Genomic DNA, 15,088 nt, shown 5'->3' with positions numbered 1-15,088 from the left:
TAAAGTTTCCTATCAGAAATTGTAACTCAAGAAAAAAAATAGTGGTTGGGCAAGAGAAATGGCTCAGGGATTAAGAGTATTTGCTGCTCTCCCAGTGAACCCAGTTCAGCTCCCAACACCCACATTCAGTTACTCCCAAATGCTCGTAACTCCAGCTATAGGGAATTCAACCCTGTCTTAATAGCTTCCAAGTGCACCACATACCTGTGGCACATACAGTCACTAAAAATAATAAACAATTTACAAAATAAATGGTGTTTTTCACCACAAAATGACTAAAAAAATTAGAAGAATTAGCAAATAATCTGAATTACATAGCTGAAGAAACCTGTGAAAGATAAAATACAACATAAAAATGGACAGAAACTTACATGACATGTTCCTAGGGAGGAAGTCTTGGTTTTATGATAATAATGTTCCCCAAGTGAATCTGAATATTTACAATGTTAATAGCGATGCCTATTTTCTTTATGATTTTTTGTTTGACTTGGAACTTCATCAATAAGCATAAATGTACTTACTTACTAAGATGTGCTTTAAAAGAGAAGCAGAGAGTCGGATCCTGGCAACAGCTACAGCACCTCAGTTCTTCTGTAGCTCTTTCTGCCTCCTTTTCGTTTCCAGAAACATGGCCCCTGGTGTGGCTGTCCCTGATGGTGTTATCAAGGTGTTCAATGACATGAAAGTTCTCAAGTCTTCAACGCCAGAAGAAGTGAAGAAATGAAAGAAGGCAGTGCTCTTGTGCCTGAGCGAGGACACATCATCCTGGAGGAGGGCGAGGAGATCCTGGTAGGAGATGTGGGACAGACTAAGCATGATCCCTACGCCACTTTTGTCAAGATGCTGCCAGACAAGGACTGCCACTATGCTCTCTATGACGCAACCTATGAGACCAAGGAGAGCAAGAAGAAGGACATGGTGTTCATCTTCTGGGCCCCCGAGAGTGCATCCCTTAAGAGCAAAATGATCTGTGTCAGCTGCAAGGATGCCATCCAGAAGAAGCTGAGAGGAATCAAGCATGAATTACAAGTTAACTGCTATGAGGAGGTCAAGGACCGCTGCACCCTGGCAGAGAAACTAGTTGGTATCAACATTATTTCCCTGGAGGGCAAGCCTTTGTGAACCACTTCCAGCGCCCAGCCTGGAGCACCTAGCAGCCCTAGATCTGCTCTTGGGTGTTGCAGGCTGCCCCTTTCCTACCAGACCAGAGGGGCTGGGGAGATCCCAGAGGGGTGGCTATTCCTTCACCGCAGTTGCCAAACATCCCTCTCACCCCGTGCACTGTCTTTTCCCTCCATTCCTGACAGTTTTGGCCTTAGTAAACTGCTTTCGATCTTTTGATTCCTCTTCGGTTGAAGTAGACCCAGTCTGGTCCTAGGCACCCAGTTTGGGAGGAGCCTGCATTTTTTTAATGACACCCTTACTCTTCATCTGTCCCCATCCCATGTTGCCAACTTCTAACCATTTATACAGTGACTCATGCTTTGTCTGTTTAGTTCTGTGTGTAAATAGAACTGTGGAAATGACCCCATTACCAACTGGAGTTGCCCCCTTTCATGATCTTGGCCACCTATGCAAAGCAGGACCAGAAAGGGACTTGCAATTAAAAAAAACAATAAAAAGGCTAATTTTTAAAAAGCAGAGATTGTTAGCAAGACTTGGGAATAAAAAAGCTACAACATTCTTTCTTTGTATATATTTTACATATTTTTCCTTTCACGTTAGGATGTTAAATCAAGGCTTCAAACATGTTTAGTAATATTTATTACTAGACGAAAGAGATTTTAATCTTACTAATATACAAAAAACACAAAACACCTTTTACGTGGTTCTATTGGCCCCTTAAGGGCAGATACCTGAGAGATGGATTCGCAAACCCTTGAAAAACATTGAGGTCAAGGACCTCCTAAATCCCTCCTAAAAATCTACTTCTAGCCCATACACAAAAAATAAAACCTTTGGGATGAATAAAATCCTAGGTTTGCTGCAAAATAACTGCCATTCATCATCCACTTTGGACCAATAGGCTGATTTAACAGTAGCTTTCCGCCAGCAATCACTTCTGTATTCATTGAAATATTCAGCTCCACAGACAGATGGGAAGAGCAATCTATTTCATGCATTGCTGAGTTATCCCGAAGAGAAGAAAGGTAAGGAGCTAAAGGCATTCACCCATGTCACCACTTTGATGGCCTGTCTATATATATTTTGGGAATAAGCAACATGGTCAGATGTCTGCAGGCAGGGGGGCATCGTTAAAGGCTCGGGAGTACTAGAGCGGGTAGTGGAACTACAGCTTCTCTCCTTCTGAACAGAGCAAGGAGGATTTTACCATCCTGCACCCATCACACAATTACTTTTCTTAGCCTTGAAGCATCTTAAAGGTGAATCACTAAACTGGAACCTAACCAGGGACAGGTGTTCAATTTTATCATGGTTACAGCCATAAAGTCGCAGGAGAGTAACACAGCAGTAAGCAGGGGCATGGTAATGTTGAATAAGTGTGTTTCCCTAACAAGGAAAGAGACGAGCATCTACTAATTCAACTTAAAAGCTATTCCAGGAGACTGGAGAGATGGCTCAGTGGTTAAGAGCACTGACTGCTCTTCCACAGGTCCTAAGTTCAATTCCCAGCAACCACATGGTGGCTTACAACCATCTGTAATGGGATCCGATGCCCTCTTCTGGTGTGTCTGAAGACAGCTACGGTATACTTATACATAAAATAAATAAATAAATATTTTTTAAAAAGTTATTCTGTAGAAGAAATATAGGATATTTGCTGTCCAAATATCAAAGGTATATTACTGAATACATCTCCAGACGATTCATGATCATATGTAAATACATTTATGTTATCAAGAAAAATAATTAGATGCTCAAAACTTGTACGCTTAAAAATCTATCCCCTCAAATGCAAACTAAAACAACCCTGAGATTTCACCTCACACCAGTGAGAATGGTGGTTAAGATCAAAACCAGGTGACAGTAAATGCTGGCGAGGATGTAAAGTGAAAGAGGAACACCTTCATTGTTGGTGGGATGGTACAACTCATTCTGAAAACTGAGGCCTCAGAAAATCCTGAAGCCTATCCTACCTCTCTTGGGCATATACCCAAAGATGCCCCCACATAAAAAAAGAACGTGTTCAGTATTCATCGAGCCTTATATTTATACAGCCAGAAGCTGGAAAGAAAACCCAGATGCCCTTCAACAGAGGAATGGATACAGAAAATGGTATATCTACACAATGGAATATTACTCAGCTATCAAAAAAACAATGACTCTATGAAATTTATAGGCAAATGGTTGAACTGGAAAATATCATCCTGAGTGAGGTAACCCAATCACAGAAAAAAAGACATACACGGCATGTAATTTCATTGATAAGGGCTATTAGCCCAAATGCTTGAATTACCCTAGATGCCTAGAACAAAATGAAACTCAAGACGGATGATCAAATGTGAATGTTTACCCTTCTTTTAAATGGGAAAAGAATAATTTGGCAGGGAACAGAGAGGCAAAAGATTAAAACAGAGACAGAAGGAACACCCATCCAGAGCCTGCCCTACATGTGGCCCATTCATATACAGCCATCCAATTAGAAAAGATGGATGAAGAAAGAAGTGCAGGCCGATAGGAGTCGGATGTAGATCTCTCCTAGAGACACAGCCAGAATACAGCAAACACATATGCCACAGCAAACCACTGAACTGAGAATAGGACCCCAAGAAGGAACCAGAGAAAGAACTGAAGAGCTTGAAGGCTCGAGACCCCATATGTACAACAATGCCACAAACTAGAGCTTCCCAGGGACTGGGCCACTACCTAAAGACTACAGGATGGACTGACCCTGACTCTGAACCCATAGGTAGCAATGAATATCCTAGTAAGAGCACCAGTGGAAGGGGGAAGCCTCTGTCCCGCTAAGACTGAATCCCCAAGAACTAGATTGTTGGGGGAGGCGGCAAGGGGAGGAGGATGGGAGGGGAATACCCATAAAGAAGGGAGGGGGGAGGGGGATGTTTGCCTGGAAACTGGGAAAGGGAATAACACTCGAAATGTATATAAGAAATACTCAAGTTAATAAAAAAAAATAAAAAAAAATCTATCCCCCATGGGGCCAAGAGCAATGATATTCTATGTGATAAAACGTAAGCAAAATTGATGTGAGAGAAATCTTTATTTTAAACGAAACATTTCTGTTCATTTTTGCAGCTATTTCCCACACTGAGTTTCTTGTTTTATTGTGTCTTCTTCCTGTAAAAATAAAGGTGTAGCCATAGTTTTTAACACAAAGAAGGGGTCTCCCAGAAGTGCAAATCTCACATCCTGTCCAGTCCTAGCTTCGTCTTTGATATTTGTCCCATATCTACTTAGACAGGTGCAGAAACTCAATGGCGAGGGAAATGGTCAAAGTAGGTAAGGACTGGACAATGAACAATGGAGGGGAAAGCTTGGAGTAACCCAGGAAAAACTTGAGATAATTCCATAAGAGAAAAAAAAAGGTAAAAAAAAAAATTGGCGACAGTTCTAGAAGTTGCAGCTTCTCCCTAGTAACAAGAGAAAACAAGTTCATATAGGGAGAAGGGGCTACTGTGGGCCTCAGAGGTTACAAAGGCACTGAATGATTGACAGGGCCGGCTGTGGTGGGATGAGGTAGGGGTAGGAGAAAGGAGGGGGTTTGTGCTCTTGGTGGGAGTGGAATTCGGGGACCCAAGCTTACTGGTGATGAGGCTCTCACGTGACCAAGAGCTGACGTGGGCAAAGGTACTTAAAGCCTTACGGCCATTCCTGCCATCTTCCTCCGGGTACCCAAGGCTATTATAGCTGCGGTCTGCCAGGCGAGACGGAGAAAATTCCCTCAGAACTGGTCAGGTGAGTGTTACAATGAACATTCTCCGGACCCGGGGGATAGAAATAGCCTAGGGATGCTGAAGGCCAAGCCCACAGCGACTGCAGCCGAGGTTCTGCAGACTCGGGATCCTGGCACAGCGGATCTTGGTGGGCAGCGGGGGAGGGGAGGAATGGCCTGAAAGGACCATCGGGTGTTGGAAGAAACCGTTTGTTTCTCCCAGCTGTTCTGCGGTTTTAGTTTGACATTCGGCTCGGCTCCCTTCCTTGCCTTGCTGTTTTGAGCGGAGGGGGAAGGAGAAACAAAACGCGGTAACACATACAAGCCCAGAAAAGGGGGTTGGGATCGGGCGACCGGCAGGACTTGAAATTTGGAAGCAATCGGTATTTTTCCCTCCCACCCTTCCTCTTCAGACACCCGGCTGCCACAACCCTGCCCCCTCCCCTCCCCTCCCCTCCCAGCCCCCTGCCCCTTCTAGGGTGCTAGGAAATGGGTGTGCCAGCTTCTGTGGGAGAGATGGAGGATTTGGCGCTGTATGGGCTGCTGGCGGACCGTGAGAGAATCTGGTATTGAACCGCCATGCTAACTGCCAAGCTGCTTTCCAGACACCTGCGGCCCACCCAGACCTTCACCCTGAAAAAAGGAATTCGGGTATGCAGGCTAAAGAAATGGCGGTTGTCTGGGGATTTGGGATGGAGGTGGGAGGTGGAGCTCAGAGCAGAGAAACCACAAAAAAATCACGACCCTGGAACTAAAGAGGCGGGCCTAGAGTCCCTTTCTCTGCAGGCTAGAGCTAGGCCAGGAAGATAGGGGACGAAGAACTGCTGAGCACAAGCGGGGGACCACTAGAATATCTGGCAGGATTCCCTCCCCACCCCCCCTGCATCTCAGACAGCTCTTGCCTTGCCCCCCTCTGCCTCATTGCAGCAGTAGAAGGGGTGTGGCGCTGTGTCTCAGAAAAATGGCGGCCAGAGGTGGGGCGAAATAGAAGGGGGCGTTGAGGCCTGGGGAGCCTGCGCAAGTGGGGGGAGGGGACTGGGATGGGTGGGATGTGAGTGGCTAAAAGAATTAAAGGAATTGAAAGGTGGAATTCTTTGCCATTTTGGTGTGCAGAGAGGAAAAAGCTAACCTCAGGCCTCTTGTTCTGGATGCTGCTATGTCTATCAGGTTCTTAGGCTGTCCCTGCAGTCTGTATTCCTGCCCTTCAGCCTCAGCACGAAGCTCTGGCTGAATTAGAGGAAGGAGAAAGACCTCTGAATTCTTGCAGGTCAGTGTTTGGGGTGAGGTGAGAAATGCTGGTCCCTGGTATGGGTGTGGCAGAGAGCAGAAGCAGAATACCTTCCCCTGAATCTTTTCCTTCTTTTAGATCCTTTTGTTCTGGGCTGCCCTTTTTGGTGCAGGAATGGGGGTGTGTGGTATCTGTCTTTGTAAGTTGGAGGAGAATAGAGCGAGTCCTAAGGGATAAGTTTTTGGCCCGCCAGAATGCAAGTCAGGGGAGAAAGAACAATCTGCTTACCCAAGGTTCACAACCACCTGTCATCTATCCACAGATCCGTCTACCTTTAGGCCCTGCAGCCACAAGCAGAGTGGAAATTGCTCCTGATCCCAGGAAGCTGGTATGTACATGAACACTATCTGTGGACATTCGAATGGGGGTAGGGATATTGTTAGTGAATCTCCAATTTACCCCTCTCCGCAGGCCTCCATAATATCCCCTCCCATACAAGTAAATTATGGGTAGTGGCCTTGGAAAGGTGAACTAGAGCTGAAGATCCAACCTGCAGTTAATGTCTAAATCAGCAAGGGCAGGCTTTGACACCTGTGTCCCCAAACTCTCTCCTCAGGTTAAACACAGTAAGCCTAAAATCCTGTGCCACTCATTCCTAACATTCATTCCTACTAGGTCCAGCTCAGCTTGCAGTCCCAGAAGAACTTTCAAACCTGAGCTTGAGAGCCTCCCTCCGACTGGGTGTCCATTTCACTGAAGCAAGCCAGTTCCACAACCTGGATCAGAGACTCAGTCCAGGTGTACCATGAGCCGAGCTCGGGATGCTGGCTGTGTAGCTGCTGGAATAGTGATTGGGGCTAGTGCCTGGTACTGTGTCTACAAATACACTAGGGGGAAAGAGCAGAAGAAGAAGAGACTGGCCAAGCCCAAGAACCGGGCCTCTGTGGGTACTGGAACTAGGGCTAGACCTGGGCTAAGAGCTGGTTTCACAATTGACCTTGGGCCAGGATTCAATCCCCCAACCCCAGTCAGTGTTGAGACAATGAACAAGGCCCAAGAAGAAGCCTCCAGTCTTGCCACAGCTGTAGCTGAAGAGGTGGCACCCACTGCACCCAGTCCTAAGGTTCAGAATGGGGCGGAAAGGAAAGTCCAGGAGCTAAAGTCAGGAACTGAGGCTAATATGGAATCTATAGTCGTGACTTCAGCTGCCTGTGCAGTTACACCTCCTCCCAAGGTGACAGGGCCTCTCACTGCTGCAGAGGCCCCAGAAATAGTAGGGGGTCCCAAAGTGGTGGAAACTTCTAGCACCACAGAGGCCTCTGGGGCAGTAGCATCCCTTGGGCCAGCAGTATCTCCGAGGGTAGCACAGTCTCCTGGGCCAGCAGCACCTTCACCATCAATAGTGTCTCCTGGGCCAACAGCAATTCCCTGGGCAGTAGCACATCCTGGGACAGTCCAGTCTCCTGGGTCAGCAGCAACTGCCATGGCAGTGCAGTCTCTTGTGCCAGCATCCCCTTCGTGGGCAGTAGTAGCACCTCCTGGGGCAGTCTACATTCCTGTGGCAGCCCACTTCACTGGGCCGGCAGCAGCTCCCAGGATAACCCAGTCCCCTGGCACGGTGATACCTCCGCTTCCACCCCCATCATCAGTGCTTCCCAGGGGAGTCCCAACAGTGCCTACCAGAACAGTTCAGTCTCCTGGGGCAGCAGTACATCCTGTGGCAGCCCAGTCTCCTGGGGTAGTGCCTCCTAGGACTGTCCAGTATTCTGGGGCAACAGTGCCTTCCGGGGGACCAGCAACTCCTAGGGCAGTGGCATCTACCCAGAGGGCAGCAACCACAGAGGTCCCTAGGGCAGCAGCACCTGCTGAAGCCACAGGGACTCCTGGAACAGGAACATCTGCCGCGGTAGCTGAGGCTTCTCTGCCCATGCATTCTGGGGCTGCAGAGACTCCTGGGAGTTCAGGGTCCTCTAAGACAGCAGCCACAGGCAAGAAAGCAGCCCCAGGAGCTCACACTGGGGCTATACCTAAGACTGGGGCAGCCACTGGAGCTGTACCCAAAGGTGGAGGCAAAGGTGGAAACAAGAACCGGAGTGGAGGCAAGGGCAAAAATAGGAAGAACAAGGTTGAAGTGGATGAATTGGGGATGGGTTTCCGTCCTGGTGATGGCGCTGCAGCGGCTGCTGCAGCTTCTGCTAATGGGGGGCAAGCCTTCCTAGCAGAGATCCCTGAATCTGAGGAAGGGGAATCTGGGTGGACTGATACTGAGTCAGATTCTGACTCTGAGCCAGAGGTCCAGCAGAGGGGGAAAGGGAAGAGAACCATTCCCATGCATAAGCGCCCCTTTCCATATGAAATCGATGAGATTCTAGGTGTTCGAGATCTCAGAAAAGTCCTAGCCTTGCTTCAGAAGTCAGACGACCCCTTCATTCAGCAAGTGGCCCTGCTCACCCTGAGCAACAATGCCAACTATTCGTGTAATCAAGAAACAATCCGAAAGTTGGGAGGCCTCCCAATTATTGCAAACATGATCAATAAGACTGACCCCCACATTAAGGAAAAAGCCTTGATGGCCATGAATAACCTGAGTGAAAATTATGAGAACCAGGGCCGACTTCAGGTGTACATGAATAAAGTGATGGATGATGTCATGGCCTCTAACCTGAACTCAGCGGTGCAGGTAGTTGGGCTAAAATTTCTAACGAACATGACTATTACTAATGACTACCAGCACCTGCTGGTCAATTCCATTGCAAACTTTTTCCGCTTGTTATCTCAGGGGGGTGGAAAAATCAAGGTTGAGATTCTAAAAATCCTTTCAAACTTTGCTGAAAATCCAGACATGCTAAAGAAACTTCTTGGTACCCAAGTGCCGTCATCATTCAGTTCCCTTTATAATTCTTATGTGGAATCAGAAATTCTTATTAATGCCCTTACTCTATTTGAGATTATCTTTGACAACCTCAGAGCAGAAGTGTTCAACTACAGGGAATTCAACAAGGGGTCTCTGTTTTACTTATGTACTACATCTGGGGTGTGTGTGAAGAAAATTCGAGCCTTAGCAAATCACCATGACCTCTTGGTGAAAGTGAAAGTTATAAAGCTGGTAAACAAATTCTGATTGATCTGTGCCCTCAAGATGTGAGATCTCTCAGTTTTCCAGGCTGGAAGCATTAACAATGAGACATTATTGTTTTTCTACTTGTGTGTATAGTACAGGAATTATTCGGCTGCCAGTTTTGAATAATGTATCATTCGGAGTGATGTTATCTGTGATAGTCACCAGCTTTAAGCGGAACCATTTTCTGAATACCAAATAGTCCTGTAGTCCTGTAGTCCTGTGATGTGAATTGTGCTGCTTGGGTCGAGTATTTCCCCTGGGTCCTCTGTGAACTGATAGTAATCCTGTCTGTGAATGGCCTACTCAGCTCTTACTTGTTTTGACTTGAATTTTTGTCACCAAAGACTTCATATGTGTACCATCAATAAAGTGTATGTTGCAAAATGGCAAGGAATTGTTCTGGTGCTTTAATTAAGTCTGACTCTAAAGGTAAGGACCATGAACACATGTGGGTTACTAACAGTACCTGGGCATAAGCTCAGGGTCAGATGCTTGTTGTCTGGGAGGATGAGCAGAACATCAATGAAGGATGCACTTAAGATGAGCCTGAAGGGGCTCCAACTGCATAGGTAGCAGAGGATGGTATTGTTGGGGCACCAGTGGAAGGGGAAGCCCTTGGTCCTGCCAAGGTTGGACCTCCAGTGCAGGGGAATATGGGGGGCAGTAAGGGGGAAGTATGGGGGGAATACTCGTATGGGGGAGGGGGAGGGGAAGGAGATGGGGGCTTATGGACAGGAAACTGGGAAGGGGGGAATAACATTTGAAATGTAAGTAAAGAAATATATCTAATTCTAAAAAGGGGGGGGAGGGGTGAGCCTGAAGGACACCATAGAAGAGTAGCCTAGGAAGGAGAAATGGTACGAAGAAAGACAGGGGTAGGAATTCTGTTCCTATGTCGGGGGAAGCAGAAAAACGGAACCCGTGGAAGAGGAGTGGTAATCACAAAGACGATCATTTAGGGTGAAGAAGTTCCTTTTGTTGTTTTTAAAGTCATAAACCTTCAGCTTGGATACCAAAATATTCTGTTATTGAGGGTATAACAGGACACTTTACATAAATAAAAGGAAAAACAGGGCGTCCTTGCCTCACAAGTAGGAGGACCTGGCTTTGATCTTTAGAACCCACTTAAAATGCTGTGTGTCATGCCCACCTGTAATCCTGGTGCCGGGGGTGACTAAACAAGAAGATCCCAGGGCCTGACTGGCCAGCCAGTCTAGCACAATTGATGAGCTCCAGGCCAGAGAGAGACCGTGTATCAAAGGAGGAATGGAATTCCTGAGAATGATACCTGAGACTGTCCTCTGGTCCCAAACATGAGCACACACATTAACAAGTAATCTGGTGGCAATTGCAAGAGGAATCAAAGCTTAGGGGTGGAGATAAAATGAGCATTTGTTTGAAAGTTATAATAAACCACTTCTAAAATTATGAATGGTGAAATGAGGTGATAATATGACACAATACACAATAAGGCATCCTTGCACATGCACACCACAAGCAGAGGCACACACACACACACACACACACATCCAAGACCCCCTATCTGACACGTTCTGACAGGAAAGGGCTCTCTCAGACAACTGTGAAGAGCATATAATGACCAAATCTCATTAACATGGGAAAAATCAGAACAATAAAAGGACCTTTGGTGCTGACCCATGGTAGGATTCTTAAAGCTAGAGATGTCAGCTCCTTTAGAAAAGGAGTTGGGGAGAGATTTTTCTGGTGTCCTCACCCCAACTCCATTGTTTTTCAGTGCAAGTTCTTTCTTCTCTGGCTGACCCAAGTAATCAAAGAAGAAAGAAAATAAAAAGATACTAAAATATTTTCCAAACACAGCCTGCTCTGCTGACATCCAAACAAAATAATTTATGAAGCTTTGGGCTCAACCACCAGCAACACACACACACACACACACACACACACACACACACACACACACATTGTGTGTGTGTGTGAGAGAGAGAGAGAGAGAGACAGAGACAGAGAAATAGAGATGAATTGCACATCATGACTTAAGATAACATCACATTAGCAACAAAAGTAGATGTGATATATTTTATAATGTAATATAATCATCCCATAATGTATATACATATTATAACATGATTTTTTGCACAGGAATATAATCAGTATTTGTTAATCCAGCTAAAAACAATTAAAACTAATGTACTTCTAAACAAGTATTAAACTTGATTATAGCCAAAAGGCTGAGAAGGGATCTATAGATCCATTAAAAGACATGACTTTTTTTTTTAATTATTGGCTATTTTATTTATTTACATTTCAAATATTGTCCCCCGTCCTCGTTTCCCTTCCACAACCCCCCATCCTGTCCCACTTTCCCCTGCTTCTATGAGGCTGTTCCCCTGCCCACCCACCCCTTCCTGCCTCACATGACCCTAGCCTTCCCCTACCCTGGGGCATCACATCAAGTCTACAAAGGACCAAGGACTTCCCCTCCCAGTGATGTCAGATAAAGTCATCATCCTCTGCTACATATGTGGCTGGAACAATGGGTCCCTCCATGTGTACTCTTTGTTTGGTAGTTTAGTCCCTGGGAGTTCTGGGGGGTCTGGTTAGTTGATACTGTTCTTCCTATGGGGTTGCAATCCCCTTCTGCTCCTGCAGTCCTTCCCCTAACTCTTCCATTGGTGTTTCCAGCCTCAGTCAGATGTTTGGCTGAGAGCATCCACATCTGTATTAGTCAGGCCCTGGCTGAGCCTCTCAGGAGACAGCTATACCAGGCTCTTGTCAGCAAGCATTTTTTGGCATCAGCAATAGTTTCTGGGTTTGGTGTCTGCAGATGGGATGGATCCCCAGGTCGGACAGCATTATGTTCATAGCAGCCTTATTCATAATAGCCAGAAGCTGGAAAGAACCCAGATGCCCTTCAACAGAGGAATGGATACAGAAAATGTGGTACATCTACACAATGGAGTACTACTCAGCTATCAAAAACAATGACTTCATGAAATTCATAGGCAAATGGATGGAACTGGAAAATATCATCCTGAGTGAGGTAACCTAGTCACAAAAAAATGGTATGTATTCACTGTTAAGTGGATAGATATTAGCCTAAAAGTTGTATCATCAGTATTCTGATGATACAGAACCATATGAAGCTTAAAAAGGAAGACCAAAATGTGGATGCTTCAGTCCTACTTAGAAGGGAGAACAAAATAATCACAGGAGGTAGAGGAGGGAGGAATCTGGAAGGGAGAGAGGAGGGGAAGGGGAAATGGGGCGGACAAGATCAGGTGTGATCGAAGTTGGGAAGTACAGAGGGTCAGGAAATTGAACAGAAATATGTAGCAGTGGGGGACAGGGAACTGGGAGTAGCCACTAGAAAGTTCCAGATGCCAGGGAAGCAAGAGGTTCCCAGGACCCAACAGGGATGACATTAGCCAAAATACCCAACAAAGGGGAGAAAGAACCTGTAGAGACCATATCCAGAGGTTAGGCACGGTCCTTGTTTGAGGGACAGGGCCACAGACCCTTCTCAAAAATTTTAACCCAGAATTGTTCCTATCTAAAGGAAATACAAGGACAAAGAGTGGAGCAGAGACTGCAGGAAAGGCCATCCAAAAGACACAGCTTTTAAGTTTATGACACATTTATAAAGGTTCACATAAGTAAAATTCTTTCAGATACTTAGTGTGAATATTTCTCTGTATTCTTTATATAAATTGGGGTCATACTGGACATCAGTAGCTCTCAATGAGTATTTCACAAGATATTGCAGGTTGCTGAAAATGTACGGTCAAAACCACTCTCAAAATAATACTAACATGTTATTTGCTGTTTTCACAGAATTGACATTTGGTACAAAAGCAATGAGAAAATTATCAGTGTCATGGAGGGAATCAAGAGAGTGACATCGAAGTATACTAGTAGTGGTTGCATTTTTTTTTTACAGTGGCATACTCAAATTCTTAAAAATCCAGTTTTATTTTGAAGGTTTCCACAAAGTCCTTGTTCATTATGAAATAACATGTTGATAACCCTCAATGCTTGAGTACCTGTCTTTCAAGTAGTCTATGTGACAAAAAAGGAAGTACATGCAAAATACCGTGCTGCTAGCTTAAGTCAATGAATAGTTTTCTTGAAGAAAACTTATTTAAGTTGGTGGTTCTCAACCTGTTAGTTGTGACCACTTTGGAGGAGATCAAATGACCTTTTCACAGGGGTCACCTAAGACCACCAGAAAACACAGATATTTACATTACAATTCATAACAGTAGCAAAATTACAGTTCGGAAATAGCAATGAAAATGATTGGGTCATCTCAATATGAGGAACTGTATTAAAGGGTCATGCATTAGGAAGGTTGAGAACCAATGATCAATGATTTAAGTTGTTCACTGAAATAGCTATTGGTCATAGAACATCATTTTTACTTAGTAATAAATACATTAGTTTTTTAAAAGAAAGGATAAGGAAAATGTGGAATTTATACACTACAGAACATTATTTAGCCATAAAAAAATGACATTTTTAGAGAAGTGAATGAACCTGGGGGTCATTGTACAAAGTTAAATAAGACAGATTTATAAAGACAAACTCCATACATGGAGCCAAAAAAATTTCTTATAATCTGTAGCTTTTCACACTTATAAATTTGGCAGGCAGAAGAATTCCTTTGAGGAAAGCATTTCACAGGACTTTTCCCCAACAATAAAATCTTAGCTTTTAGGAAGAAAATAATTTGGAGAACTAGAATACTTGCCTATAAGCTTGATTACTTATAGTACTTGAAGATTATTCTGGAGACATTAGTAATCATAATTAGGGTAGTGGCCTTTCCATCCTTCTAGGGGAGAGCTAAAGGAAGCTTTGGAGCCTAGAATTGTTCTTACCCAATAGTGGCGTTGTCCCCGTGGTCACATTTAATAAATAATAGCATTGGGAGGAGATAGATCATGATTTCCACTTAGTAGTAAGGGAGCCTGAAAGAGGCCAGTCCTGCCATAGTCCTGTCTTTTTCTGCTTGACTGAGAATGAACATTTGCGCTCATACACTCCAGATGGGTACACCAGCATCTGTCCGCTTAATCCCAGGTGCCGAATTATTTTTTTTAAAGATTTATTTATTTATTTTATGTGAATACACTGTCACTGTCTTCAGACACACCAGAAGAGAGAATTGGATCCATTACAGATGGTTGTGAGCCACCATGTGGTTGCTGGGAATTGAACTCAGGACATCTGAAAGAGCAGTCGGTGCTCTTAACCACTGAGCCATCCCTCCAGCCCCAAACAAGCCACTTTTCTTTTGTTTCTTTCTTTCTTTTTTTTTTTTTTTTTTTTTTTGGAGCTGGAACCCAACCCAGGGCCTTGCGCTTCCCTAGGCAAGTGCTCTACCACTGAGCCTAAATCCCAACCCTGTGCAATTATTTTAACCATCTCCTTTTTCCCTGATTGGCATTGGAATCCTCTATCCTCCTTGAAATGAAACCCATTCTGTATAGATGTATGTATCCAGGTCTCATGAATGTGCAAAAAAAAAATCCCAACCTATAATAGACACTCTATTTTGTAAAGACTAGAGTTGAGTCTTAAATCACATCCCATGTAAAAGTGGACAACACAAAGTACATGTTTCTGAAGCTTAAGACAGTAGTTCTTATTTAATTTAGTAAAATAGTAATAGGCACTAGAAATTGGGTTTCAGCCGTGTATTATTCAATTATTTCTGAAATGTGGCCGCTGAAATATTCCTTACGAATTGGTTAGGATAAGATATTTGTTTCTAAGAACTTCTAGTACAAACAGTTAGTAAGCCTGCATATGGGGTTTAATATAAAAGAAAAGAAAGAAACTTACTATAAGAATCCTTCCACTAAGAGCTGCCAGACAGACCTCCAAGGGAATGAGTTTCAAA

The 15,088-nt window shown here is 44.5% G+C and overlaps 1 protein-coding gene and 1 pseudogene across 2 annotated transcripts; both read left to right on the top strand.

The window, feature by feature from the left end:
* The first annotated feature begins 628 nt into the window (after positions 1 to 628).
* LOC116889320 lies at positions 629 to 1,122 on the top strand (annotated as a pseudogene).
* A 3,648-nt stretch (positions 1,123 to 4,770) lies between these two features.
* Armcx2 (armadillo repeat containing X-linked 2) lies at positions 4,771 to 9,594 on the top strand. 2 transcript variants are annotated; one of them, XM_032890035.1, is made up of 5 exons: positions 4,771 to 4,878; positions 5,269 to 5,506; positions 6,023 to 6,122; positions 6,406 to 6,471; positions 6,759 to 9,594. In XM_032890035.1, exon 5 carries the CDS (start codon positions 6,889 to 6,891, stop codon positions 9,202 to 9,204), a length of 2,316 nt encoding a protein of 771 aa, XP_032745926.1. In that variant the 5' UTR covers positions 4,771 to 4,878; positions 5,269 to 5,506; positions 6,023 to 6,122; positions 6,406 to 6,471; positions 6,759 to 6,888; the 3' UTR covers positions 9,205 to 9,594. The 2 variants fall into 2 exon arrangements, with proteins under 2 accessions (XP_032745926.1, XP_032745927.1); XM_032890036.1 differs by having other exon boundaries at positions 5,969 to 6,122.
* The last annotated feature ends 5,494 nt before the right edge of the window (positions 9,595 to 15,088 follow it).

Source organism: Rattus rattus, chromosome X (genome assembly GCF_011064425.1).
Source record: "Rattus rattus isolate New Zealand chromosome X, Rrattus_CSIRO_v1, whole genome shotgun sequence".
Lineage (NCBI taxonomy): Eukaryota > Metazoa > Chordata > Mammalia > Rodentia > Muridae > Rattus > Rattus rattus.
The sequence above is the reverse complement of the archived record's forward strand: the minus strand, read 5'-3'. Positions and strand labels throughout refer to the sequence as shown.

Excerpts from the sequence above, each read along its gene's own strand:
- Armcx2 (XM_032890035.1), top strand. The coding sequence starts at position 6,889 with ATGAGCCGAGCTCGGGATGCTGGCTGTGTAGCTGCTGGAATAGTGATT.